The sequence below is a fragment of the Struthio camelus genome, chromosome W (genome assembly GCF_040807025.1).
Source record: "Struthio camelus isolate bStrCam1 chromosome W, bStrCam1.hap1, whole genome shotgun sequence".
In the NCBI taxonomy this organism is placed as follows: Eukaryota; Metazoa; Chordata; class Aves; order Struthioniformes; family Struthionidae; genus Struthio; species Struthio camelus.
Genome location: NC_090981.1, coordinates 59,443,012 through 59,470,236, shown reverse-complemented (window position 1 = coordinate 59,470,236; position 27,225 = coordinate 59,443,012). Strand labels below are relative to the sequence as shown.

General features: G+C 46.0%; 2 protein-coding genes across 10 annotated transcripts; one reads left to right on the top strand and one right to left on the bottom strand.

Moving 5' to 3' along the window:
- The first annotated feature begins 169 nt into the window (after window positions 1-169).
- On the top strand, window positions 170-17,202 carry LOC104152002 (bis(5'-nucleosyl)-tetraphosphatase [asymmetrical]). 9 transcript variants are annotated; one of them, XR_011137280.1, is made up of 6 exons: window positions 288-320; window positions 565-605; window positions 871-1,028; window positions 4,711-4,992; window positions 6,561-6,772; window positions 15,004-17,202. XR_011137280.1 is itself a non-coding variant. In XM_068924833.1 (5 exons), exons 3-5 carry the CDS (start codon window positions 896-898, stop codon window positions 15,090-15,092), a joined length of 504 nt encoding a protein of 167 aa, XP_068780934.1. In that variant the 5' UTR covers window positions 288-320; window positions 565-605; window positions 871-895; the 3' UTR covers window positions 15,093-17,202. The 9 variants fall into 9 exon arrangements, 5 of the variants coding, with proteins under 5 accessions (XP_068780932.1, XP_068780935.1, XP_068780933.1 ...); XR_011137277.1 differs by lacking the exons at window positions 565-605; window positions 6,561-6,772 and having other exon boundaries at window positions 170-291; window positions 15,004-15,543; window positions 17,026-17,202; XR_011137279.1 differs by lacking the exon at window positions 565-605 and having other exon boundaries at window positions 170-291.
- On the bottom strand, window positions 6,766-27,092 carry LOC104152001 (uncharacterized). The gene is made up of 6 exons (XM_009687100.2): window positions 26,423-27,092; window positions 13,458-13,928; window positions 10,647-10,787; window positions 10,179-10,247; window positions 9,529-9,619; window positions 6,766-9,195 (listed from the first exon to the last, which is right to left on the bottom strand). Exons 1-6 carry the CDS (start codon window positions 26,475-26,477, stop codon window positions 8,991-8,993), a joined length of 1,032 nt encoding a protein of 343 aa, XP_009685395.2. The 5' UTR covers window positions 26,478-27,092; the 3' UTR covers window positions 6,766-8,990.
- Window positions 27,093-27,225: the final 133 nt, after the last annotated feature.

Sequence of the window (27,225 nt, the reverse complement as noted above, 5' to 3'; positions counted from 1 at the left end):
CCGGCCCCTCGCCCAGGCTGCGGCAGCGGCGACTAGGCCGCGTCCCCATGGTAACGGCGGCTTTCCCGCTTCAAACGCTCGCGCCCGCAGCCAGCGAATGGGGAGAGGGAGAGGCGGGGAGGGGGCGGAGCCATGCGGGGAGGAACCAATCCGAGGGCGCCGAGGCGGCAGAGGGGCGGGGCTGGGGAGAGAGGCGGGAAGGGAGGGCGGAAGGTGCCGCCCACGGGTGGCTCCGCCGGCTGTGATTGGCCGAGGCTGCTGCCAGTCGGGTGCCGAGGGCCGCTAGTGAGGGTGAGGGCCGGGGGCCGCTATGGCGGCGGGTGGGTTTTTCCGTGTTGGGGTCTCCGCTGCCCGGTGGCCTCCTGCTGCCGTGGCGGAGGCTGCGGGGAGGGGGCACTGTCCGTGCTGCTGCTGCTGCTGCTTCCCGAGTGGGAAAAAGGGTTGTCACCGTGTCTCAGGGAACAGCCCGGGGATGGGGGGGAGGACAAAACAAAGAGTTGTAAAAAGGTTTTAGAGCGTTAATTGCAACCTTTGCTTTTGCTTTATGGTTTTCTCTGCCTGCAGTGTCATCTGTAGCATATCAGCTGCGAAGAAGTGTCGTGCAGGTTGTATTTCTAGCTTCCTGAGAATACTTTTTGGTTTTTTTTTTTGCATCCGGGCTTTTATATATGTTCTTGCTTTCCCTTTTTAAAAGGAAAAGCTCCGTTTTTACCTTTTTAAGGTGGTTGTTAAGGTGTAGTTTAGTTATGCAGTAATTGCAAAGGAATGGATAATTTTTAATCCGTACTGAAATACGTTTTCTGGATAAATATAACTTGTCTGTTTGAGCTCCCCTGTTATTCACGCTTGATGCTCTGCACTCTTCCACAGTTCTTGTTGCAGTTAGCAGAGGAGCATGGCTGTGAGAGCATGTGGCTTGATAATCTACAGGAGGCTGCAGTCAGCACCCCCTTCTAAGGTCACTGACAATATCGAATACCTCCTTCTTCAAACGTCCTATGGGACCCATCACTGGACCCCACCCAAAGGTAATGTTTGTTCTGGTAATATACTTCAGCGTTGTTTGTGTTAGCAAGATTACAGACTGACCTTTGGTTGAACACCGCTATGGTGAGCGTTGTAGGGCAGTTTAATCAGTTAACTGTAGCAGGTCTAGGCTTTTTCAGCAGCAGAGTGGGGAATTTTATGGCCCAAATTCTTTACAAATTGTAGTTGTATAAACTATTGGGCATGACGGTTTGATGGGGGGGGTGGGGAGTCAGCCAGTCCTGCTCCTTCAGATATCTGAAGCTTTTGACGGACATTCAGCAGCCAACTAAAATTGGGGAGTGAGACAAGTTATTACCTTCCCTCTCAGATCTGACCCTTTGGCAGATGCTGCTCTTGTCGATGCAGGGGTGTTTGATCCACTTACCGGAATGGTTACATCTTGAGGCACAACATTAGAAGGCAAACTGAAATTGGTGATGATTTACCTTAAAATGACTTTCTTTAAGGTGGTATCATTCAGGAGATGATTAGAGAGGAACACAGACCTGTAGCAGAGATGGGAGAGACAGCTAGGAGAAATAGCCTCATCAGCCATCTTCACCCAAGCCGTCCTCACTCATCAGTGAGGCCCTGAAGGAGAGATGGCAAGCCCTTGCAGTACCCCAAGGCTGATGACAAGCCCTTGCAGTACCCCGAGGCCCACAGCAGTGCCTTGTCTGTAAAGATGCACGGCAGAGCCAATATTTGGTTGTGGCTCTGGTACCGGGGAAAGTACAACACAGAAATAATTTAAATTCCTCGTGGATCTTCGCAAGCTGTTTTTCTTACCATGTGAGATTTCTTTTCGCTTTTTGCCTAGTTTTTACTTCTTGTTTTGTAAAATGGAGCGCTGTGAAAGCATAGCACATGGACAGTGTTTAAACAGGAATTTGCAGATTGGCAAAAAGCTAGAAATAGTATCAACTATGCCCTGCTATTAAAGGAAAGAACACATTTTTCCGAACCTCTCCCTCTCCCCTCTTCACCAAAGGGCTAAGGCAGTAGAGTTTACAGGCTACTGGAAAGCCAAAAAAACATGGGCTGGGACATGATTATTTGTTGCAAGAAGAGAGTTCCTTATGGAAAGGTTCACTGGGAATACTGTAGTTGTGGACAAGCGAGCACACTTGTATGTCTATGAGTCATTTTACTCACATCTCAGACAGTCAAGATTGTATCTTGACTTAGTTTTATAGATCAAAAATAATGCAAAAGCCATCATATGATGACAGATGTAATGGTTGCTTGATACAGTTTTTGAAGTAGTAAATGAATGAGCCATTGCATTTCTATATTCTATATTCTCTGAGTGGCCTTCAAAGGCAGCCCCAGGTTGTGTGATGCAATGACGTATATGATGCAGACATGGATTTTAACGTGTCAGGAGCCAGAATGATAAAGAAGTTATCAAATCTGTGAGAGCACAGAGGGGTCGAGTCCACTTACAGCCTCAGCTGTTTGTTGATACTGTAAAAGTGCCTTAAGCAGCTGCAACCCTTATAGGATTAAACTGTACCTGCTTGGACCCCCCCCAAATGAACTTATCAGCCTCATCTCAGCTCCTAGAATGGTGACATTGCCACTAATTGAGCCTGATGGGAAGGGGATGTAGGGTTCATTTTCCTTCTCAGCATATTGGAACAGCATTAGTGCAAATTAGTGCTTAGTGGACCTGGAAGGTGCTGTGTGATGTGCTGTCAGCAGTTCTTTTCTCCCACAAATTAGGGCATATTACACAAAGCTTAAAGCTCGCTGAGCTTAGACTTGTGGTTAGCAAGAGTGTGATGAAGTGATTGCCTTTCCCTCTGCTGGTGGACAGGAGATGTGCATTTGTGTTCTTTGAGCTGGAATAGGATCTCAGCCCTTCAACTTCTTCACTATCTCAGCTCATCACATGCTTGATGAATATGGGTCATGATTATCATTTAAAAAAATGATTATTTACTATTCATGAGTGTTCTGTGAGTGTTTCCTATTGACACTGTAAAAGTAATCCAGCTGTGCAAGGCTGAGTGGATTCTGTTTCTCAACTGTTAGTCTAAGTCCCAGCTGTGAAAATATTGACATTGTTGAAAAGAAGGTGGCGGCTTGCCTTGCGGTGTTGAGCCTCAGGGAAAAATATTTTCACTTAAACCCTCAGCGCATTTGATCTCAAATATATCAATATGCAACATCGGATGCTGTTTTCTGTACAGCTGTCTTCAGGAATTGAACTGTATTTTACATTTGAGATGATACCACATTGTAAAGTTCCTGATACACAGGGAAAGAAGTGAGTGGGACCTGTTGGCAATGGGATATAGGATTCCTGTGTACACTGGTTCTAGCTCTAAAGGGTGGCTTTGGATATCTGGGATTTGAGGAAAGATTAGTCTCTCTGCTGAAATCATGGTCACTTGCAGACATGTACATAGAAAACAGAGTTAAAACAGGGAAAAGGTGAAGCCTAACTTTTTTTAATTTTGAAACTTCCTAACTCCTTGTATGTTCCTTTTTTGAGGTCTTGCCTGGCTTGTTCTATTTCTGTTTGTCTGAAGCTTTCATGAGAAAACCAAATCTGACTTTTCTCAACAGAAGTATGAACAGCTGGGGATATGCTATATTTGTTCATTGTTTGTAATGGCACCTCTCATTCTAAGTAACGTAAGAGAAATGGAGCGCCCTGAAGAATTACACAGCTGCTGAAAGGACTGGCTTTTAGGCTTGCTGTATTTCAGAGGGGATTATGGGAGAGAAATGAAAGTACCCCAGACTGTTGTATGTCCTAACATAGGAGAAAATATTGGTGGTTTTGATCTCTTTAATGTCATAGTTTTGTATCTAAAGGTTTCTAGGACAGTTCAGGGTACGTGACCATTTGATTCACCATTAAAATGCAGCTGCTTCAAGGGCGAAGTACAGCAACACTTTTAACAGTGTGCCCAGAGACAGTCCCCCCCCCCCTTTCCCTTACATGAGTGATTCAATTTGCTTCTCCAGTTGAAGTAGCTCTGTCTCTATGATTAATTTCTTACTAGTTCAGGATCTACTGGAATAAGGAAGGCATGTGGGAAGCCTAGTTCTGTTCTCTGACAACTTTCAGTTTTTGGTTATAAAGCAGTATTCAGACTGCTCTAATGCTCTTCTCCTATGAGCTGAATCCAGTGATTGAAGGCTTTTTCCTGAAATCCACTCTTTAAATGGCATTTGTTTGTGTTTGGTCCCATTATTTCTGGGCTGTTGGTGTAAGTAAGAGTTTTGCAGGATTGGGTCTTAAGTTTCTGTGGGAGGGAAGAGTTGAGAGAGGATTAGGACTTTTGTAGGTCAGCGTTATCCCCCTTTAGCTGGCTAAAGGAAAGGATTCATGAGGCTCACAGTTCTTGGCCTGAAATGTGATCTCTGAGCTGGAGCGTTCTGGGTGCAGAGTACTCCAGAAAAGAGTACTGGGAAAATAAGATTTCTAGTGCTGACGGGCCACTGGTAATTTCAGAAGATGCGGGATAGACAGATCCTAAAAGCCACAAGAGAGAGGGAATCAAGATGTAAAATTACTTGAAATGCAATCTCTGTTCCTCAGTTTCAGTTTGGGGGACAGAGATGAGAGGGCACAGTAGTTAATACAAAACCAATGTTTCCTCATTGCCAACTGGAAAAAAAAAAAAAGTTTCCTACTTGGAGACTTATTTTTCCCTCTCTTGGCAGGCCACGTTGATCCAGGAGAGGATGACCTTCAAACAGCCTTGCGGGAAACACAGGAAGAGGCAGGCCTCCAGGCCAGTCAGCTCACCCTCATAGAGGGGTATAAGAAGGAACTGCACTACCTTGTCAATGGCAAACCCAAGACCGTCGTTTACTGGCTGGCAGAAATGAAGGACTGTAACACAGAAATTAAGCTTTCAGAGGAGCACCAGGCTTTCCAGTGGCTGAAGCTGGAGGATGCCTGCAGATTTGCAGAATATGAGGATATGCAAGCAATGCTGAAAGGTGCGCATCAGTTTCTCTGCTCCAGAAAATAAATGCTTTACGTAGGATAAGGGAAACTTTTTTTAAAGAAAAATGGCCTTTTTTTTTTTTTTATGAATAGTATTGGATGGCTGCATAAATGTACATTCCTCCTTTAATCTATACAAATTCAGTGAAAGTAGTTGGAGCTTTCAGAGAACTTGTGCTTTTGTGTCCCCTAGCTTTTTCTAGCTCATGCAGGAAAGAGTCATCTGATTCATCCATAAGCCAGAGATGTCTGAATTGAAACCACAGCCAACAAAGACTTCTTGTTTCTTTTTTTTTTTCAAAGTGCTGAGCAACGATAGGTCTTTTTTGAAAGTCAAAACGCTTCTCATCTCCTGAGTTGCTGATGAGAACTATAGAGTTGTGAAAATGAGCATATGGAGATAATTAATAACCAAGTGTTTACTGCAAAAATAAAGTCCTCCATTGATTTGCTGTAATAACTTGTCCTATCATTTCAGGTCTTGGTTGTTTGTATCATGCATGTATGTACATCAATAATCTACTGTGATAAAAACAGTTTCCATCCAAGGAAACTCAGTAAACAGTTGATATACAGTATTTAAAAGGCAAATTTTAAGTTATCTTCTTTCTTTGCTTTTTATTTTTGCATCAGTAATGTTGGCCATACATTATTCTGTGGGCTGGGAGAGTGAACTCTCTTGCTGCCTAGAGGCCCAGCTTCTGCACCGAATATGTAAGCTAACATGCAGTCTTGCATCAGTTTGATAGTATTAGGGTTTCAGTGGCTGCAGGCCGTACCCACATGTGAGCAGCAAGCTCATATGCATTGCCGTTGCTGTGCTGCGGTTGATCATGCTGGATGATTACAGTAGCCTGTGATGGTACTAGTGAGCTCGCCTGCATCTGATCCCCTGTGAATATCTATTAATTTCCTTCATATCAGTGGGAGTTGAGCTTGTAAGTGCTTTGTGTGATCATATATGTTCTGATAGTAATGGGTGGTATCTTTTGGATGTTTCAGTACCTTAATACCAAAAAAGCATGATGGTAGTATTAACGCTTTTGGATCAGGAATCTTGTTTTTTGAGTTTTGAGAAGCTTTTGGGGAAAAAAGTGTCCCCTCTCCCCCTGGTCTCCACAAGCCGTTGTTGCCTAGGCACTTGTTCCCTTGCAAGGGAACTAAGTATATGAGAAATTAGGCTCCCAGTCTGTCTTCCTTCTCACTGCTGGAGTGAAGAAACAGTGTCATCAGCATCATACCGTCCCTGGAAAAGGACCCAAGGCAGGGCGATGCCAGAGATGCAGCAGAACTGGGCTGAGAAGTACAGGTTGCAGTTTAGCATCATGTAACTCTCCAAACATGCAGCACCCATCATTTGGCGCTGTATGTATTGATAATGTCAGTACCGCTGTGGCAGTGGTGTCTTGCTCAGCACTGTGTTCCCCTCCTATAGAGTAATTTATAAAAGCCCACTTGCGCACCCTGTTTTGTATTTAAAAAAAATTATTCCAGTGCTCCTCCACTTTAAAGACAGGTTTTATTTTGATTTATGAACACTGTTTAAAAACATTGTATTCAGGTCATAGTAGACAGCGAAGAGCGCGCAGGCTGAGTGAATGCTTCTCAACCGGTTGCTAGAAGCAGAGGATGAAAGGCACCTGCCACTGGTCCATCCACTGCCCCAAGGGAGAATCAGCTGTTTCAGTGTCTTTCCTGATGGACAGTTGGCTACTTTGTCTTTTACTCCTCCAGTGATGGAATGACAGCCTCACCTCCTCTGTCCATACCTTGGTGAGTTTGTCTCTAGTATCTATTCTAAATAAACCAGTGAGAAATTATTTAAAAAGTAAGAACCAGTAAAAAGAAGGGGAGAAAATAGTTAAAAGCCCACGCTGCTTCACTGTCTTTTTTTCTTATTATTATTTAACCTACCATTTAATCAATGCTTTGTAAGCAATGGTGTTACTCCCTTTGTGTTTGAGCAAGATTTGCATACTAAGTATGAATTAGAGTTATTATCAAGCCATCTGTTCTGCCTAGTCAGCAGTAATGAACATAAGCACTTGCTGGTTTCACAGCATTAGCTGAACTCCAAGTGAGTATGTGCATTTTGATGGCACTGCAAATATAGTGTTCCCAAAGTGCATCAACATTTTGAAGGGTAGCAACTGCTGTGAATCACTAGATAATGTGCTCCATGGACAAAATTTCAAGGATGGGCATCTAAATTGTGGTAGAAGAAGGTAAGAGGGATGTAACTGTGATGGCTGGCGAGGTACTGCATGCTCATCTTGAGGGATTTGTGTACAGAAAGCATTTCCACCAATTTTGTGGGCAAAGTGATGCTTAGACATTTGGAAACTTGACCTTCATGAAAGTATACACCAAGTGTAAAGGTGGAAGCACTGGAAGGTCAGAATTCAATTCTGAATGACGCTTGTGTCAGTCACTGGTGTAAAAGGAGTTCTTCGTCTGCCTTCGTCCAGGTCTAAAATGTGTTCCCAAGGAAGGTGTGTGGGGAAACCCTCCAGTGAATAATTATGGAATAATCTGCTAGGGGAAAACATTTGTGAATTTGTCCTGAACTAGTAAGGTTTATATTTTCTTTCCTGAGATCGACTATGTTCTTGTCATGATACCATGTTGTGGCAGTTAACTTTTTACTAGGCTGTGGATCTATGTTTAAAAAAATATCGGAGTTTAAATTCCCTATAAATCTTACTGTTGTCTTAGGTTAAATAAAATCAAACTGTAGAAAAGTCCGAGCTTCACTGAAGTTACCTAACAAATTCAGTTAGGTAAACTGAAAAGTGTCATCCAAGTTGGAGCTAAGGGACAAGTCAGGATATAGTTTCCCTTGCAGTTTTGAACATATATATCGATGTAGCTCATACTAGTAGTTCCTGATATTAGCGTTGCTTTCTCCAAGTAATTCCTGATTTGTAGCCCAGCTTATGGTTTATAGTGTCACAAGATCAGAGAGAAGGAAAGCCTAAATTCATGAATTTTAGGAAGGAACTAAGATGTTGCTAATTTCACTGAGAAAAGATCAGGATTGGGTGTGATGGGTGGTGGATAATTATGCTCATAGAAGAGGAAATGCAAAGGCTGAAAACAGTGCATTACTCCTTTCCAGAAATAATAATCCTGTCTTACTGCTCTAGATGCAGGGCAGTATGTCTGTTCATTGAATATTGCATATGACCATAGGAAATCAGAAACTGAAACTGGTGTAAAATGGCGAGACAATGTCACTGGCAGGTATCACTGACGTTACTCTCCCTTCCGCATAAGGAAAGGGGAGGGTGTTAATGATAAGGTTTAATACATCCTAAATATAGAAATAATTTGTGAAACAGATACTCTGTCAGCAGGAGTCTTGCTGTGTTGCAGAGAGGAGAGTGCAACTGTTTAATTTAGAAAAATGACTTTCTATTCCTTAAATGATAACTTAGTGTGGGGGGGCAGTTGGCAGATATCTCGAGGAGACACTTTCACCTTCGAGGCCCGAAGGCAGTGCTTATTAGCTACATTTTCTCATGGACAAAATAACTGATGACTTTTTGTGTCTGTTGGCAGCTAGTTTTAAGCTTAAAAAGCATTTAAGGATCACCAGGATTTGTGCTTTCACCTTATTCCTTGTCTCAGAGGAATTACTCTCTTGCATGCTCAAAAACGCTAGAATTTCAGGGCAGCAGACAGTTGCAGTTGACAAGATGCTCAGCTTCATTTAGCTAAATCTGGGTCTTGTCATGGGTTAAATTAGCTCTTCAAGAGCTAAGCAGTGTATGCCTATGCAAACAAAACAATCTGTTCTGTTTGCTTCAACTTTGCGCTGCACAGGGAGATTGTTCTCGACTGTTTAAAAAAAAAAAAAAAAAGAGACATCCCTTACAACTCCCTATCAAAAATGGTACGGCAAGGGAGAAAATTCTCTAAGGAGGCCCTCTTCCTGTTGAAAAGAATGGAGAGTAACACAGTAGGAAACAACAGCTCAGTTATTTTGGAGCTAGTCCATTTGATAATTGGCATTATCAAAAAGAGGAGTGACAGTCCCGTCTTTCCACTCAATGAGGATCTCCCCATGCCTCAAGGAAGGGGAGCGAGACGGGGGAGTGTATGGCTGTGGGCCTCTTGGTGGTGGAGGCTGCTCCCGTAAGTCAACTCTGCTGCTATGTGGGGAGCTCTTCAAAGCGGAGAGGATTTTCTTCTTCCTAGGACAGTGGAGAAGAGACTGTGTAACTGCATTTGCCTGCTGCTTGATGCTTCTGCATGTGCACTGGGTCAGCAGCGCCCAAATTTCCTTAACCAAATTATCTGAGTGGTGTAGAGCAGAAGGAGCCAACATTAGCAGCTGCATTTGGATGGGGTAGTAAGTGGGAGGGAGAAACAGGATGCCAGAGAGGAGAAATCAAGGGGGGAGATGACCAGCTGGTCAGAGACAAACATTTCAGGTGTGGGAGTGGGGAGGCTACCAAGATCAGGACTTTATTCTGAAATGCCAGACAGGGAGGTGACCAATCAAAAGAACCTTCATCTTCACTTACTTGTTGTAATGAACATTCAGTGTCAGTATTATTAATCCCAGTATGAATGCCAAGGGGCTGAGGACTAGCATGGCTGTCTTCCAGTTGGTGCCTGACAGGATATATAAAACAATCATGCATTTGCCATACCCATTCTTATTCAATATCTGTTACAGCTGCAAAAAGCACCTCTGATATAGCTGCAGAACAGCAGTAACAGCTCCATCAGTAGAGCAGGAAAATTACTTTGTTTAAGTTCAACACATTGTGGTTGCTCTATTCCACTGAGCATCCATCTATTGAAAATGGCCGTGGGAGGGCTTTCTGTCTTGCTCAGAAGACAGCAACTGTCCATACTTCTCCATTCTGGAACTCTGATATGCAGCAGAAGGGCAGGGGGATTGCACCAGCGGTAGGGGATATCACTGTTTTTCCTAGTGAACTGGGGCAGCATTTGCATGTTCTCGCTCACTTTTGTACTCTGGCCCAGGGAGATCTGTGTGATCATAGCAAGGAATTTCTGAGACAGGTAATTTGGTGCCCTTGTTCCCTGTTGAGCACTGTGCATCCTCAGCTGGACCTAGAGGACTGTAACCCTGCAATTGGTTAGGGGCACTGATGAACCTTCATGCACGTGGTCTCTTCCTCCTCTGGCTAACCTTTGGACCTACCTCCAAGCCTGGTCCCAGAGCTTTTCCCTCGATTTCCATGGTGCTTTTTAGAGTAACTGTGGGATGGATCTGGGGGAAAGACAGAGACACTTGGATTAGCGGGTCCCACTGTTCCTCTTGGATGCGCAGTAACCGCAGAGCCCCTTGGTATTGAGGTAGAAGGGGAAAGTGAACTTCCTCATTCCTCAGTGTCACCCAGCCACAGAAGTTTTTTATTCCTAGAATTTCTGATGGCTGCACCTCCAGGCTAAGACTATTGCCATATCACCAAATTGCTTCCCAGGGCAAATGCCTCAGCTTGTTAAGTGAGAGAAGCCTCCAAGCTTCACCACTCAGAAGTGGGTGTGGAAGTACTTCAGAAGTACTCAGGTACTTACCACCCCTGGAAAAAAAAACTGAGTAATCCTTGGGTGTTCCTGAGACTTTCCCTCCTGGTGTTGTTACATATGCGTTCAGAAAAGTGCTCACCCTCGTTTGTTGGGAGGTGTGCCTGTTTAGTCTTCGCTGGAGAAGCTGTACTGTTAAATTCGGTAGTCAGAGGTGGGTTGATCAAGCCCATGGAAGGTTCCCTGTCCGCAGCATGGGTCTTTGAGGACTCAATGGTTTTAGCTGAGAAGGGAACAGAGCAAAGATGTGTGTGATTATCACTTACTTTTTGTACGGAATCCTGGGTACGCAAGGGCAGAAGCCCAGCCCTGCCGTATTAGTCCTGTACCCTGCAAGGCAAACGGGACTCAGCATAGTACCAATCACCTCCTGTGCGTCAAGGGCCTTGCCTTCTCACCAGTTTCAAAGATGATAAAGTAAACTTCTCAAGACTGAACGCACAGGCAGACAGGAGCTTGTTTTTTGGTGGTAGGTAAGGTCAATTATGGTCTACCAAATACGAACACAGTATCAGCGGTTAAAGGATGAGGTGTGAGGAAGAGGCAAGTAGAACTATAGCTAAGCATCACAGGTGTTAGATAAAGAAATGTGTTCAAATGGGTGTTAAATAGTCCATGTCTCTTGCAAGGGAGTGAGGTAAATATGGTTTCAGGTATCTGCAGTTGTTGATGGAGTATTTGAGAAATCCAGATTTCAAACAGTCATTTAAGCTGGCTGAGAAGGTCGGGGCTGGCACAGTGTCGTTAGTCTTCAGAAGTCGTTGGAGCCCTTCGTTAGAGAGACCTGCTTTGCTGTAGATATTGTTGGAGTGCGTAAAGAAGGGAGGAAGATGACCTGTCTCTGGGTGGGTTTGCACTCAGTCCTGCAGATGCTGCTGCTGCAATGCTTAAAGCTAGCCCCCCTGGAGCATTTGTAGAGGATCTGATCATGTAGAACAGGCTCTAGGCAAAAGCAAAGCAGGCTTTTCCATATGGCAGCAAACTGCCAGAGGCAGTGAGATCGCCAAAGGCTCAGCGGCATATGTTCACTCCAGTAGATTCTGATCCATGAGGTTGATAGGAAAGCTATCGGTGTGCACAACACACAGCAGTTGGCAGAACCTGGTTCGAAGCCTGCTCTGTGTTTGCACTTGCAGCCTTATTTGTGGAGCCTGGCTCCAAGGGAGCACTGGTGTGCCAGGAACATTGCCTTGGGGAATGCAAATGCCCTTTTCACATGCCTTTTCCCCATATCTTAAATGTTCCAAGCATTTCCTAGTCTATATTTAACTAGTCTATTACAGTGTCTAATTTTTATTGGCTTTATTTACCTTTATGTTACACAAGCACTAACATTTGTGATTACTGGTCTGTGATAATTACATGTAAACCTTCTAGTTGACTAATTGAGAAGCTGAGTAAAAAGGCCATCTTGTCTGCATGGTGCAGCCAAAAAAGCTGTTGTATCTCCTCCTATTTCCAATTAGATATAACTTCTTTGTGTCAAAAGTTTATACTCATAATCTTTCTGCTTATGCCAAGTAGATTCATCACATTGTCTCTTTACTCATTTTTGCAAAGCTAAAAATCTCATGGGGGCCATCAGGCCTTAATGTAAGGAGTAGCCTCTTGTAAAGGAAATATTTTCCCTTCAGGAAGGTTGGGACCTCATCACTTACTAAATGGACAAACAGAAAAATCATTACAAATGCCAGCTCTTTTCCGAGCCCTGGAGTGGAAGAAGGGAGGAGAGCAGAGGACGGGGGGAGGAACTGAACGTGATTTTTCAGGTCTTAGTTCTGCACACAACTTCATGAGAGAAGTCCTGAAACCACCTCCCAGTTTGTAAGTCATAAGGGAGCAAATGAAAGAAGGAATCAGACTGGATCATGAATTGTCAGTTATCTGCAGTGGGCTTCACTGGCCATCTTACCAATGACGACAGTCTCGTCTTGGTCCAATGACTACGCCAAATGTCTGATGTTAGGAGTTAGCCCGGTGTCAAATGCCTAAGGCTATGTTAGGGCCAGGGTTTCTGCCTCTTTTTTGCATCCAGTTTAGGCAGAGGATAGGGAATGCTCATGAAGGCGGAGCTTTGATTCTTTTTAGCAGATGAGGCCGTAGCCTTGAAATAATCCCCAGGATTTATGAACTTTTGATGTCAAGTTTTGGGCTTTCTTAATGCAAAGAGAGGGCAATACTTAAACCACCTCCCAACGCTTGCTGCATTCACTGGCCACTTCACAGTTACGTCAGGGATCAGGAACGACGCTCAGTTTTGAAGAGCATGAGAGCATGGGGTGAAGGTTAGAACTGTGGTTTAATTAGTGATGGGAGTGCTATCTGAGTCTGGTAGGAGATAACTCTAATGTGTTGCTCAAACTGAAGCAAGGATTTCTCTTGTCAAATATAGCAGCTCCTCAGTAATTCATATTAGTTTAAAAAAGATTCTCAGCTGCCTCTAGTTTTCTTGTTACTTTGAACGATATCCAGAAGTGTAAAGTCTGAAAAAGCCCCTTCAAAGTATAGATGCCTAACGCATGACACTTCCACCTCAGCTGTCTTGGAGTTAGGACTCTCCAGCCATTCAAACAACTCTTAGCTTTGGGCACTGATTCAGACCAGCTTTCCAAAATATTTTACTTTTGCCTGTCATCAGACTTGCAGCTAAGGTTTAGAAGCCTGACCCAGTAAGATGCTGCATGCTTTCTGCAAAACACTGAACAGCAGCTACTGGAAGCTGGTGGTACAGAAGTGTAGTCAGGCTGGCTTTGAACCATTCAGTATCCCTCCAGACTTGGCCAAAGTGACCATGAGTTAGGATGATGAAAGCAAGCCTGGTGTTAGGTGGCTTCTAGGTGATGATGACACCTAAGGTTAGATGTTATCAGTTGCTTAATCTACGTCATCTTACTTTCATATATCCAGACCAGTCTGTCTACAGCTTCTTGTGTTGGTTCACCAGGCCTCGCAGCTGCCATCCGGGCAGCAGCACAGATGGTTTCATCTGCTAAAGTCTTCCACTTACTGTACTTGTCCTTCTCCCTTGAGACAAAGACCTTATGGCCTCCTTCCTTGGTGCTGAGGTGGAAGCCCAGGCTTTGCAAAGTCAAGTGTCCCTTCTTGCTGCAGGCCCACGCTTGGCGTTCCCAGGCCCCACAGGGCTCCAACTTGGCCAGCACATACTTGTGCGTCTTGTGGGCCGACAAGCACTGCTTCGTTTTAAGGCTGACGATGGTCTTGGTGGTGGGGTTCCAGCTCCACTGCTGCTGCTGGGAGTGCAGCTTGCAGTCAGTCAGGCCGATGCTGTCAGGCTCGTGGTGAGAGATGTGAATGCACTTTTCCAGCCGGGTGTTCTTTATGAGGAAGCCTTGCCCCTCTGATACTACGATACAATCAGAGCACGGTTTAGTACTGTACATGTCCACGGCAAACACATCTTCCGAGCATGTGATGTAGTACACGCCCAGGGGAAGGGGAGACTTAACCCACCAGTCCTTTATAGGACCATGCCTAGACAGTCATTTCCCATGCCCTCCTAATTTCCCAGAATTACATTTCTTTATAGTATACAGTGCACAAGTAACCAGGAACAATGCTAGAGATAAGTAACTATGACTAACTCATATGACTAATGGGGAAAAATTCACTGTCTTTGAAAGACTGTACTTTTATGAAATAGCTGTCTATAATATTTAATACAACATTTCAACCAGCTAAAGCTTTAAATAAGTACCCATCCTTCTCTCCCTCCAAAGTAGTCAGATGGTTTGTTCCCCCTTGAACCCCAATCTGGATCAAATCTTTCTTATGAAAAGATAATTGAAATTCCTGAAATCCCCAAATGCTTCTCTAGGTCACCAAGTAGGCCAACTTGGGCTACTCTTTCCATTAGGTGGCTTCTTGTGATATTACAGCAACATTGGGGATAAAACCATGCCCCTTCAGAAGTCTGGACGTGCTTGACTAGTTTGACTTGCATAAGTATTGAAGTAAACTTGGGTTTAATACATCTGACACTGGTCTGTAACCCTCAGGCATGAAGGTACCATATTTAAAGAATCGCTTCGTAAGAGAGACCCTATACTCATCCCACAATGGACACACAGTGTGAAGCAATTTCTTAGTTGCTTGTTGCTTTTGATAGCAGTGAGGCCTAAAGTCTTTGATGACTTGGGATGGATATCATCCTGTTAGCTGGAAAATTGCATCCGTTTTCATTGCAAAATCAATGGGTGTGGCATGTGAACAAACTGAACAAAATATTAAATGCTAAACCATATGTCACTGACACAGATGTACCGTCTGTTGTATATCTTGTGCCTAATTTACACAGAGGAATAGAAATAAATGAGTCAAGTTTCTACCACATTCTGAGAAACCTTTCAGTTTTAATTACAGTTAAAACATGACTAACTTTCAGCTGTTGTAGTGACATTTTTTCCTCTTTTCCCCCCAAGAGTCACATTTTGAAGAGCACCATCAGCACACCATGTTGAGTGCAGTGAGTAGAAGAAGCCTGAAAAACGACGTTGGACAAGAACAGTGATGCTTATCTAAACGTCTATTCCTGCAGAATTTCCCCTCCCACAGCAAAGAACAATACTTTTCCCTGGCAGCATATCTTTGGCTCAGTACCTGAAAAAACTAATGACAGTGTAAACAGAAGCCGGAACACAATAACAAGGATAAAAACAATAGCTTAAAAGAGCTCCCATGTTTTCTCTCAGGAAATCCTAGGGATCTACTAGACTAATAGGGCCTGGTGGTCGTTAGATCAGAAACAGCTCGGGACTTTCTGGTCGGGCCCGAATGCGCAGGGAGAGGCAACCAGAATTCACTGTGCAACTCCTCCGCTGGACGGAGATGAGGTGAGGATGGGTGTGTCGGTGCTGGGATACTGCGCTACGGAGCCCTGTTGATCCAATGGCCTAGGCAATTCCTGCCAATCTGGTATGCCTGAACGGAAAGGAAGTTTCTGCAGGATCGCTGAGCAGCTCGTGAGTCCAGTCCTGTTTACCACGTAGTAAAGGCTGTGTGAATTGCTGTTTAATGCACTTTAGGACTGAATTTCTATCTCAAAGTCATGTTACTGCCTGGTTCCACAAGCAGGAGGTCTGTCTCCTGCATAATCTCACATCATCTCTAGATAATGCAAAGGCACAAATACACTTTCCTAGTCTGCCCTGGCTTGTCTTTTCTTTTTTAGGACCCAGAATCCAGGATTTGCAGAAAAAACTTTGTCATGAGCAAGCTTTATTACTTCATTATTCACACGTTTCTTCAAGATCGCTGTCAAACAGCTCTAATCTTTATGGGCACCTGCTGATACCTTCCCACTGTTTGTGATCATTGTCTATTTATTCCATCTCTTTGTTTTTTGTCTTTAACCACTTATCAGCCCATGGGAGAAATCTCTCTTGTATTCCGTGAGAATTGAGTTTATTAAGGGCCTTGGCGGATGAATCTTATCAAAAGCCTTTCGCAAATCCAAGCACAAGATCCAGATCAGCTCACCACATAGATGATGAGCTCGTTGATGCCATCACAGATGAGTCAGGCGTTCCCTCTACAAAAGCTGTATTAACTTTTCTCATATCCATCTGTGTATCTGCTAATTCTGTTCTCTGTTGTGGTTTCTGTTGACTTACCTGATGTCAAAATCAAACTTAGTGACCTGTATTTCCCCAGATTATGCAAAGATCCCTTTTGAAGATTGACATAGTTGCCATAATCCCCCCTGCCTTTTCTTTTGATACTGAAGCTGCTTTAGGCAATAGCTTGAATTCCTCTTAGAAGTTCAAAAAAAATGTCATTTGGTTTCCTTTAACTCAGCGTGAATGCACGCCCTCTGGGCCTTGTTATTTGCCATAGCTGATTTAATTGTTTTTTCTAAAACTTCTACTGGCAGTTTTGTTTGGTACCATTTTTCAGACTGTAAAGGGTGGCTGCTGTCTGAGGACTTCCCTGACCATGTCTGAAGTAAATACCAATGCCAATAAATCTTTCAGCTTTTCTACACAGCCTTTCCTTAGTTGCGCTTCTTACACTTGCATCAGTTATTGGCCTCATTACCCCCACAGAATTCCTACTTTAGAGTTGTTTGGAAATATTTCTATTAGTAGTTTTTTATGCTTCCTCTAACTTGCTTCTCCACAATCTTTTTTTCCAGATGCTTTATTTTGAGTTGACGTTAAACACATCAGAATTTATGCTGCTTTTTCTTTTCTGTGCTGGGACAGGACTGTTCATTTTGATTTTGGTTTTTTTGTTTTTTTGTAATTTTGAAAAGGTTTACTGTTTGATCCGGTGGGCAAGCTTGTGTTTTGCTGTCTGCGTAAAGTCCCTGGTTTATGTTCCCCCTTAAAGAATCCCTACATCCCCTGCATGTTACCTGCGATCACTACACGTCCACATGTTACCTGCAAGCATTTTACCTTTTTGGGCTCTCCCTTTCTACTAGCCTTCTTGGTTTTATGCAGGTCTCAGTTTTCAGAGTCTCATCCCACTGAAAATCCAAGGTAGCCTGTCTGTGATGGAAATCCATGTGAGCTGAGGAAGCTCAACGCTGCAACACAAGTGCTGTTCTTTGAGGTTTGTACTGCTCCTCAGTAGCATATGGCAGCAAATTATTAATAAAATGTTATCTTCACACTGTGTCACAGGTCTGGAAGCATAACTACCATTTTAAGGATTGGGAACGGAGGTCTAGCAAGACTTTCCTTGGTTCAACATTACATGGGAGGGTGGCAGCAAAGCTGGGGCTATAACCCTCCACCTCTGAAGTTTTGGGCCAGTGTCTTCCCTACCGACAGCGCTGCCTCTTGTGACGTTGATCTGTCCATAAGGCCTGCTGTCAACAGGGGGAATTTCCCTGTGATGCTGTTGTGTTGTGTGTCACTTGCCAAGATGCAAGCCTCTATCTGTGATATGAATTTGTGATCCTCTACCTGTACTTTATTGCTCTCTTGAGATTGAGAGGTTACTACCTAAATGGGTTGATGATGCTTAGATACAGATAACTGACAGCAATCACTGTGCGTGCCCCACGCAGTCATCGGTGGTACAGCCACAGAGAAAGCGGAAGCAGATTTACCTTGGGATACACAGCAGGCACCGAACAGCCTTATTCATAAACTGAAGGACCTTTCTTCCCTACACTGCTGAGCATCCCCCAGGCCCAATGCTCAGTATCCCTGCAAATAAGGCCATCAGCCCTAACATTTGGGAGCTATTATCCTGGAGCAAGCAGAGCACGGTATCTAACTTTGTATAAGAGAATGAGGTGGGAAGAAAGCCCACTGTAGGCCTGGGGATGTGGGCTCAGTGCCTCTGAAAAATACCAGCCTTACCCTCAGAGCCTGAATAGATGCCTGCTTTAAGCTGCTCGTGTTGAACATTTTGGCCTCCTCATATTTTTAGGAACAAAACAAACAATTTCTAGCAAAGGCCCTTGATGCCAGCTGGTTTGTCCTGTGATGCTGCCACTTTGTCTGGTTATGAGAAAGGAAAACAAGCAAATATAGTCCCCTGCCTGTCTGTGGCACGAACACCCCTGGGACATACTGTTCCTTGCAGGATTAGGAGCAGAGCTCGAGGAACGTTCCTAATTAAGGTAATGCCACCAGGAAAGCCTTGGTTACCAGTAATCCCAGTCTAGCTGGGAATGTTTCTGCCGTTTCTAGGCAGTGCCTGTGACGACACGATCAAGGCCGTTTGGCGAGAAGTTTGGGGTTGGGTCGCTCCCTTTAAAGGCTCTGTGGGGGAAGGGATAAGTCAGAGCCAAGCGAGGATGGGTTCCCAGAACATGTCACCCGGGAACCTCACTGTTGCCTTTGGCCTCTTTTGCTCTCCCCCTAAGTCTTCACAAAATACTTCAATTAGCTCAATTTCTCTTGCCAAGTGGCTTTTTTCTGCAGGGTGAACATGACTGCTGAGTCACAGTTAGGACTTTACCCTTTCCTGCCTTTTACCTGTGCTTGAAGGCAGGCGCCCATCCGGGGCAGCCACAGCCCTTCCCGGACAGAATGCTTTGCAGCTGATCTCCTGAGGCCTAGGAGAGCCCCAAAGGTGGTTTTTCTTGGGAACCATCGTCCTGGCAGCTTCCTGCTCTATGTTCTTCTGCCCCGTCTCTCCCATCTTCCTAAATCCTCCCACCAACCACCTGCATGCCCTCGCCTGCCTCCACCCTTGTCTTGCACATCACTTGGAGGGAGGACGCCAGTCCATATAACCTCACCCTCCTACCCTCCACTCCAAGCCTGAGGCCCTCCAGCATGCCCCCATTTACTTTCTCTATTCTTCCATTTTTCTCTTCCCCACAGGCGGAGTTCCCGACCCCATCCCCTCACTTGCCCAGAGCACCTGCCTCAACAGCAGCCCCTGTCTCAGTACCCTCTTGCCTTGGCCCTGCTCGGGCTTCTGGAGGCAGATGTGCAGCAGTTGATTTCCCATGGGTGCTGTGGAGCTGGAAGCAGGCGCCAGAGCCAGGATCTCCAGCAGGTCCTCACAAGGCAGCAGTAAAAGCCACTCAGAAGAATGTCTCTAAGCTGTCTCTGCTGCTTCCGTCACAAATGATCATAGCACTAGTGGTACATGCACCACGGCAGGAAAACCTCTGAGCCAACAGTATCATACCCTGTTATCAGAGTTTGAGTAAAGCTACTTCAGCAAGACAAACGAAAGAGTTTCTTGTTCAGGTTAATCCAGATTCACTATCTGCAGCTGCAGTAGACTCATAGCTTCTCTAAGGAGGAGAACGACCCCCACCATTCTAGTAAGCATCACATATGTTTGTCTCCTTGCAAAGCTCACCCTTGTACATCAGATCTCCCAGGCTATAGGTGTCTCCTGTCAGGTTGGACTACAGCTGCAGTCCAAGGAGCATCAGGTGGGAAGAAAGGTTTGCAGACTCCCGTTCCCTCAAGTGATCCTACCAACAATTTTGGTCTCTGTCCTAGCTCTCACAGAAGCCATGAGAGATGCCAGCTCATAATAGAAATGGCCCCAGCCCCAAAGAAGCAAACGGGAGAATCTGGGGAATGTCCTCTCCAGCTGCTTGGACATTAGGGTAATGGGGACAACACCGCTACCTATCCTGCTATGGATGATCTGACCCTCTTCCTTTTGGACAAGCACAGCATTTAACAGTAGCTACCGTCCTGCCCTCATTGCTAGTATTGCAGAGCTACCACCATCTTTCTGGATCCCTTACCAGGATTCACATTCAGGACTAAGTTTAGAGTGAGGCTTTCCTAGTGATTGATTCTACAACACCAGGCAGGCTAGAAAGATGTTGAATGAAGCAGAAGGAAGTTTCGTGTGACCAGCTGGAGCAATTTTCTGCGATGGCCTGAAGTTACCATATCCCTCTATGAGCAAAAAACGCAGCCAAATGTTTCTTCTGAACAGGAGGAAGTTGTTTCTGTGTGGTCCTGGGCCCAGGGGTCTGCCAGGCTGTTTTCTCTGCCTGCAGAGGGTCAGGACCAGATAAAAACTAGGAGATGTCTTGGTAGAAGGAGAGAAGCTGCCCAGTTAAGGTAGGAGAATTCCCTGCTTAGGAGGAGCTCGGTGCGATATGTTGCTCCAGTAAGATCAGTCATAGGACGTTGCATTTAATTCACTCAAGTGAGCAGCATGAGATCCTGTCAGTTATGGACAAACAAGGTCTTCAATTAGAGAGCAGGAGCAACTCTGAATGCTGTCCAGCAATAACTCCTTAGGAGGGCAGTCTGTGCTCGTTGGACTAAAAAGATCTCCTTCTGTCCAGTGGCCATTACAACAACCAGGCCGCAAGCCCCTCTCTGCACAGGAGACCAGCCCAGAGCCACGGGATAGGAAATTTAGAAGCAGATGGGAAGACACATGCGGTCATGAGAGAGCTGGACTGAGCAGATGCTTTTGGTCAAATGCAGGAAGTCCGGATGTGTGCAGTGAAGCAATGCTTCTTTGAATCTGGCACTCTTTTTGTTTAGCAATTCTAGTTTATGAGGAAGCCCACTTAGGGCTGTAATTAAGTTGCAGTGGTAGTAAGAAAAGTGGACACATGCCAAACACGATTTCTTCCTCAGCAGTTTCCCCATCAAACTGGATCCTTCCACAATGTCAGTGGAAGGTTTACTAAGGCCTTCTCCTAAATTTTGCAAACCAACTATGGTTCGATTTACTGTCACCCTAGCAACAACGACGTGAGCTTAACTGAGGCGAAGGGGAACTAAGGTGAGTATAATTCTCCCACGGCTCCTTTTCCAGCCACTGAGCTGGCCTTGTACCGCCTTTGCAGCAAAGTAGGATGCAGGAAGAGGGTGCGATCTCACTGCAGAGATAGATGGGAGGAAGGGGGAAGAGGGACAGCCACAGAGGTGGCCATCACACAAAGTGCAGACATATGCAAAGCTTGCATCATCCCAGGTGTGAGCTGTGGAGCCGCGTGAGGGTCCCTGAAGTTCCAGAAGTGGCTACAAGCTCCCCATGTCCTAGCACAAGAGTGAGTAATTAATATCTAAATCTGGAGGTTGTCCAAATCACCATAGGTGCATCAAAATCCTGCATGTTTGCACAGGTGAAGGTCTGACTCATAGCAGTCAACGAAGCATGAATTAAGGACTCAACTCAAGAAGAGCTTGGAAAGTTGATAATGATTTTACAGTATGGCTCTTCTCATAACTGCTTTTGGGAACTTCCTGACATTGGGGCGCAGAGAGAAGTCTGAACAGTCAAAAGACTGTTTGCCAAGTAAGCAGAGCGTGGTCAGGCATTCCAAAAGGAGAGTTTATTTTGCTTCTAAAGCATTTTGGCTGAGAAAATTGTCCTATCGGATAGAATTATGATTTGGGCCTTCAACAAGCTGCACTGCAATGTGATAAAGAGAGGAAAGTAACAGAGCCTTCATTCTCCTTTTGTATGGCAATTTGAAAATCAACCTTATGAATCAGTTTCCAGATTTGTCCTCCACTTTGTGACTTCCACTAACAAAGGACAAATCAAGACTGTACCTTTTTAGGGGAGTCTCAGAAATCTCTGCAGATTGCAGGACATTTCATGATGTGGATTTCTTCTCCAGAGCTGCAGAAGGATTCAGATGTTGTTTCTATTTTCACCGTTTCACTTGAACTTGCTACACGGGATAGTTAATTTGTAGAGTCTGTGATCAGATGTTCATTTTCACCACTGTTTTTTTTACCCACAGTTGCTCCTATTTGTCTTATAGTGACAGTCCTAAAGTTTTGAGAACTTTTGGCCTCTGAGTAATAGGAAGTTTCCTGGTGGAAATCAGCATTTTGAGAGGTTCTGGAAACCTCTGTCATTAGTTAAGCCTGGGGATTGTTACCGTGCAGACACATTCTTATATTCACCTTTTCATGAGATGGAGGTAAAATATGTCAAAGAATGGAAACGCACAGCCACCCTGACTGTGGTCCTCCTGGGATGGCTTTCATTGCAATACTCAGCGGCATACCACCACGCCCGTTGCCCATCAGCATTCACTTGCAACATTTGATCAATAAAACCTGAGGTCCAAAAGGATAAATATACACTTCTACTGCACCAGCCCTGTGCAAGGATAACGAAGGCAGAGGACTTCTGGGGATGCCAGCAAGGCCAAGAACATGTCTGTTTTGCCTGACTTTATGCCCAAGATCAGCATGGCAGGAAGTGATAATAGGTATTTCTTTGCACAACAGGATGTTGAATGGAACCAACATTAGTTTTATTTTGCTCCAATCCTCCCTGAGGCTATGATCATGCTTACTTGCTGTTACACACGTGGACACATGTTTCCATGACAGGTCAGTGGATGTGGCCAATGTGCATACGGTGTTAAATGGAGCCTGGTGAGTTCCTGTTGTTTAGCAAACAAGCATCTACCAGTCTGGTCCATCAGAGTAAGCAGAACTGGGGCTGGGTGAGCAGCTATCTGGCAGCTGTTGTTTTATGGCCCACTATTTCCATCGCTTTGGACAGCAGATTGGCTCTCAGCAAGCTGTGTCATTTATTGCAGAGAAGTCAACAAAACCTACTGGTAACTGCCAGTAACTAGATTGTGAATGGCTTGTCAGTGCAAGTACCTGATTGCAAATACTTTTTTGTCTGCACTCAGATTACTTTTCAGTAACATGGCTCTGCGAGAGGAGTCATTCACAGAATCACAGAATAGCTGAGGTTGGAAGGGACATCTGGAGATCATCTGGTCCAACCCCCCTGCTCAAGCAGAGTCATCTAGAGCACATTGCCTAGGATCGCATCCAGATGGGTTTTGAATATCTCCAGGGAAGGAGACTCCACTACCTCTCTGGGCGACCTGTGCCAGTGCTCAGTCACCCTCACAGTAAAGAAGTTTTTCCTCATGTTCAGATGGAAGTGCCTGTGTTTCGGTTTGTGCCTGTTGCTTCTTGTCCTGTCGCTGGGCACCACGGAGAAGAGTCTGGCCCCATCCTCTAGACACCCTCCCTTCAGATACTTGTACACATTGATGAGATCATCTCCCAGTCTTCTCTTTTCCAGGCTAAACAGGCCTACATGCTGCTTCTGGCAACCACATTGGCCTGTGTTTTTTTCTGGTCGTTGCTGTTTCCTTGAGGAATATCTTGCTTTCAGTTGACCAGTAAGATCTCATCGCTTTCGCTGTTACTGTGAGGCATGTTCTCATTGACAGAGAGTCCACTTTTGACCAAGTCTCTCAGCAAAGGCCTTGAAGGTAGCAGAGCAGCCATAGGAAAAGAAGGGAGATTTTTGGCATGAATAAACACCTTGCTAAATGATGGGAAGCAGAAAGGGAGAGGGGCCAGTCAGCTCTCACCGTGGAGGAGGTCCCGGGGATGGTGCTGCTCTGTAGCTACGTCATTAGTGACTGAGGCAAGGGCTCTGAGGTGACATGGGGAAATGGCCAACACCATGATGCTCTGTGGGCCAGCAGGGATGGGGAAGAGCTGCAGAAATGCCTCACGAGCCCGAGCGACAGGGTGATAAACAGGCAGAGGATGTCAGTGCAGATCACCACAAACCTGATGCACGTGGGGAAAACCAGTCCGAGGCTCACATAGGAAACATCTGCCTCTGAGCTGTCCATCACATCTCAGGAAGGGGAGCTGGGGGCAGTCAGAGATTATCCCACGAAAACAGTGGCTCAGTGCTCAGCAGTGATCAAAAAGCAACTCAGCTGCTAGGAGAAGAACTAGAGCAAAGTAGAGAGCATCCCTCTGCCTGGGATGTGCTGGGCTGGGAAAAAGATAACTGGGGGGGGGGTGGCAAGTCTACAAAAGCCAGAGAGGATGGGCAAGGATTGACTGCTCAGAGGCCTCCCAGAGAGGACACAAAGTGCCAAGGGGAGGCTCACAACAAGCAGGAGGAGGTGGCTCTGCATCCAACAGAAGGATGGTTCTGGAAGTCCTTGCCACCGACTGTCACGGATGCTCCTGCCTGCATGCGTGCAGGGGAGGCTGCGCAAGCAGAGTGAGGAGATCTGCTAAGACGCTGAAGAGCTAAACACACCAGCGCCAGGAAATCCGCCAAGTCGAAAATCATTGGAGGCTGGGAGGGGAAGTATCAGCTGTGCTTGGCCTCTTCCATGTGTGATGCTTTGGGTGACCTCTGAAGTGTGGGGAGCGAGGGGTGAGGGAGGAGAACGGCAGCTCTTCTGGGCTATGGGCTCCAGGCCGGGCAGCCGAGCAGCACCAGTGTTCGCCTAAACTCAGTGCATGAGGATCGAGAGGTCTTTTTCTGTGTGGCTGCTGCATTCGGCTTCCTTGGAGGGTCCTCTCATATACTGAGGTTAAATGTAGTATTATTTCAGCAGTCTCCTGTCTGCTTGTCCATGCACAAATCCTGCTCATGCCCGAGGCTTGGTTCCCAGAACACATTGTACCTTACTGCTTCTTTAGACAGCACCTCATCCCCCTCCCTGCTGGCTGGGGATTTCCAAAGAAACCACTATCAGAATCAGCTTAGGCAATTCCAGGATTTTATGCCAGCAGGAAACTGAACCCTCTAAGGCCTAGGAAGAGCAAACACTTCTGTCCTGCCTGCAGCAGGGCAGCCCCAGGCAGGAAAGGGCAGGGGGGACGGGGCTGGGGAGGGGGTGTCAGCCACAGGGCGAAGCATGCGTTTGCTCTCTGGCCTTTGAGCTTGTTTTGAGCCTTGCCAGATATTGGGGAGAAAAATTCCTTTCTTGCAAAACAGCTGTGGTTTTATCACTGTCCTAGCTGAAATGCAGTGGTTGATTGTGTGATTGCTCCAAAGCCGTTTCACTGTGAAGGAGAAGAGGTTTGCTGGGGAGCGGTCCTTGACACTACTTAATTTACTAGTGTGCCAACAGTGAAGAACAGCTTTTTTTCTAACACTGGACAAGGATCTTTATTAGAGCCAAAAGACAGAGCAAGATCCCTGTGGCTGTCCTGCTCTCGTGGCATCCCACCATGGCGCCAGCTCCAGTTCCTAACCTGGCCAGCTGGGACTTTTACAAGATGTGCACCTTTCCTCACCACCCACCAGCACAGGGAAATACATACATAAGTCTGGAGCTTTTAGGAAGAGAGATCTAATGCATTGGAATTACTTCAATCAGTGAGATTTAGAGTGCAGAAAAACAACACTAGAAGGAGCAAAAGTGAAATCTCTGTGAGTGCAAACCTCTCCTTTGACTTGGCTGCAGAGCAAACTGCAGACCAGTTGAATAGGGAACAAGCACTTAGAGACTTCTGGGAGCGAGGAACGGAAAGTAAAAGGCTTTACGATCAGAGCTGCCAGGCTGTGCTTTATCTTTAGGGAATAAACTTCCAGTTTGCAGCCAAAATAGTTATGGTCCTTTGGTCTAGGGAACTCACTGAAAACCTGAGCTGTTAACCTGCAAAACTGCAGATCTGCTATCCTTGCAGCTTCAGGGACTGAATGAGCCTTGAAGCACTTCAGGGATTTATTTCAGTGAGTCTCTTTCATGAACCTGGAATCTCAGATAGAGCAACAAAATAAAAAAGGGAATTGCTTATTATCTTGTTTTTTTTTCTCTTTTTTAAAGAAAGAGATGCTGCCTGTGGCCCATGGTGGGATGGCTGGGACTGTGGGGCTGACTGTTCCCCTGTAACTCTGATCTGGTTCTGCAGGACATTGCTAGGCAGGATTTCTGCTTTTCACCTGTGCATGTTAAATATAGGGCTGCCTGGACTCAAAAATCCCCCCGTGTATGGGCAGCGTACAGGATTTGAGCTATCTCAGCACACAGCTCTGCCATGCACTCAAAGATTAAAACGAGCCGCGTGGAAGTTTGCTCCGCCACGACGAGTAGGGCAGGCTCCACACCTCCCGAGCGCGTCCCGCTTCTACCGATAACGTTTTCCACAACGAGGGTCCGAAGCACGCGGGGAAGCCACCCACCAGGCGCAGGGGCAGGACTAAAGCAATGGGGTCCATTCTCCCTACTCCCACCGCCCTCCCTTGGCGGAAACCCCTCTCCCAGCACCCACTGGCAGGGTTGCACCACCGTCAGCACGCTGTATGCCCACGCACCTCCGTCTGCAACTGCCTGGGAAGGAACCACTGGGCCGGGGTGGGAGAGACTTGCTTGGGAAGTTGCTCTGCACATGCCTCTCCTGCAGAGCAGATTTATTTACCTGCTCCTGATTTTTTAAAAACCAGCTGTGAGGATGCCACTGTTTCCCTGGATAAGCTCATCCAGTGACCCACTAGCCTGCTCCTCACTGCCCTGTACATCTGCGTTTAACCCGTTTTAAATGCTGCCTTGAAATGCACCTGCAGGCATGTGTTTTACAGTGAGTGGATGCAGAGCTTCGTGGTCAGACAACCACTTCAGCAGGAAAACGGATTAAAATCCAGGAGGCAGATAGCTGCCCACTGTTTGGCTACCACGAAGGAAGAAAAACTTACCCTCAAGCCAAGGAAGGAGGCAAATGCAACTGAAACTCAGCTTGAAAAGCTCCATTGTGTCCCAGCACGCGGAAGGGGGAAAGGAGCCTCTGAAACGTCTCGCCCGCAAGGAGCGCCAAGCGGTTTGGTTTTCCCCCTTTCTCTGTCATTCAAAGCAGAAAATCCTACTGGGAAGAGAAAACTCCTCTTTTGTCTTCACGCTGAAGACTCGGCACCAGGCTTATCAGCAAAGGATCGGCTTGGAGACGCCACCCCAGTCAGCGGTTATCCCTTAGGACAAATCAAATGACGGTCGGGGATGGGGGGGGACGCTGGACCAACATACTCGCAGCCACCGAGTTTGGCTCCTCGGCAGCTGCAATTGCTCCGGAGCAACGAGTGCTGAACGCTAAAAAGGCTGGCTGGCTGCCTTCGCGAGCGCGGGGGGGTGGAGGAGGATGTCGGGCTTGCTTGGTAGGAAGAGGAAAAATGCAGCGGGAGTGCCTGGAGGGACGTGGGATGAGCGCTAAAACCATGCCCTACGTGGTGGCTGGAGCTGCCACAGATGCGTTTTCTCCTTAGGGAGAATTATCCCCACAGAGCTGAGTTTAAGCCATGCTACATGCCAAGGTGAAACCCCTCAGACTGGCTGCTTGGGGTATTTTTGCAGGCAGAGCGTGTCCCGCGGTCGGAGATGGAGAAGAGGCGAGAGGGGGGAGCATCACGCCTGGCCCAGGAGCAGCCGGATGCGGGGGACCTGCCTGCGGGGCTGCTCTGACGCGCGAGTCGCTTGGGGCAAGTTTGTTTCTGCGTGCATTAGTTTG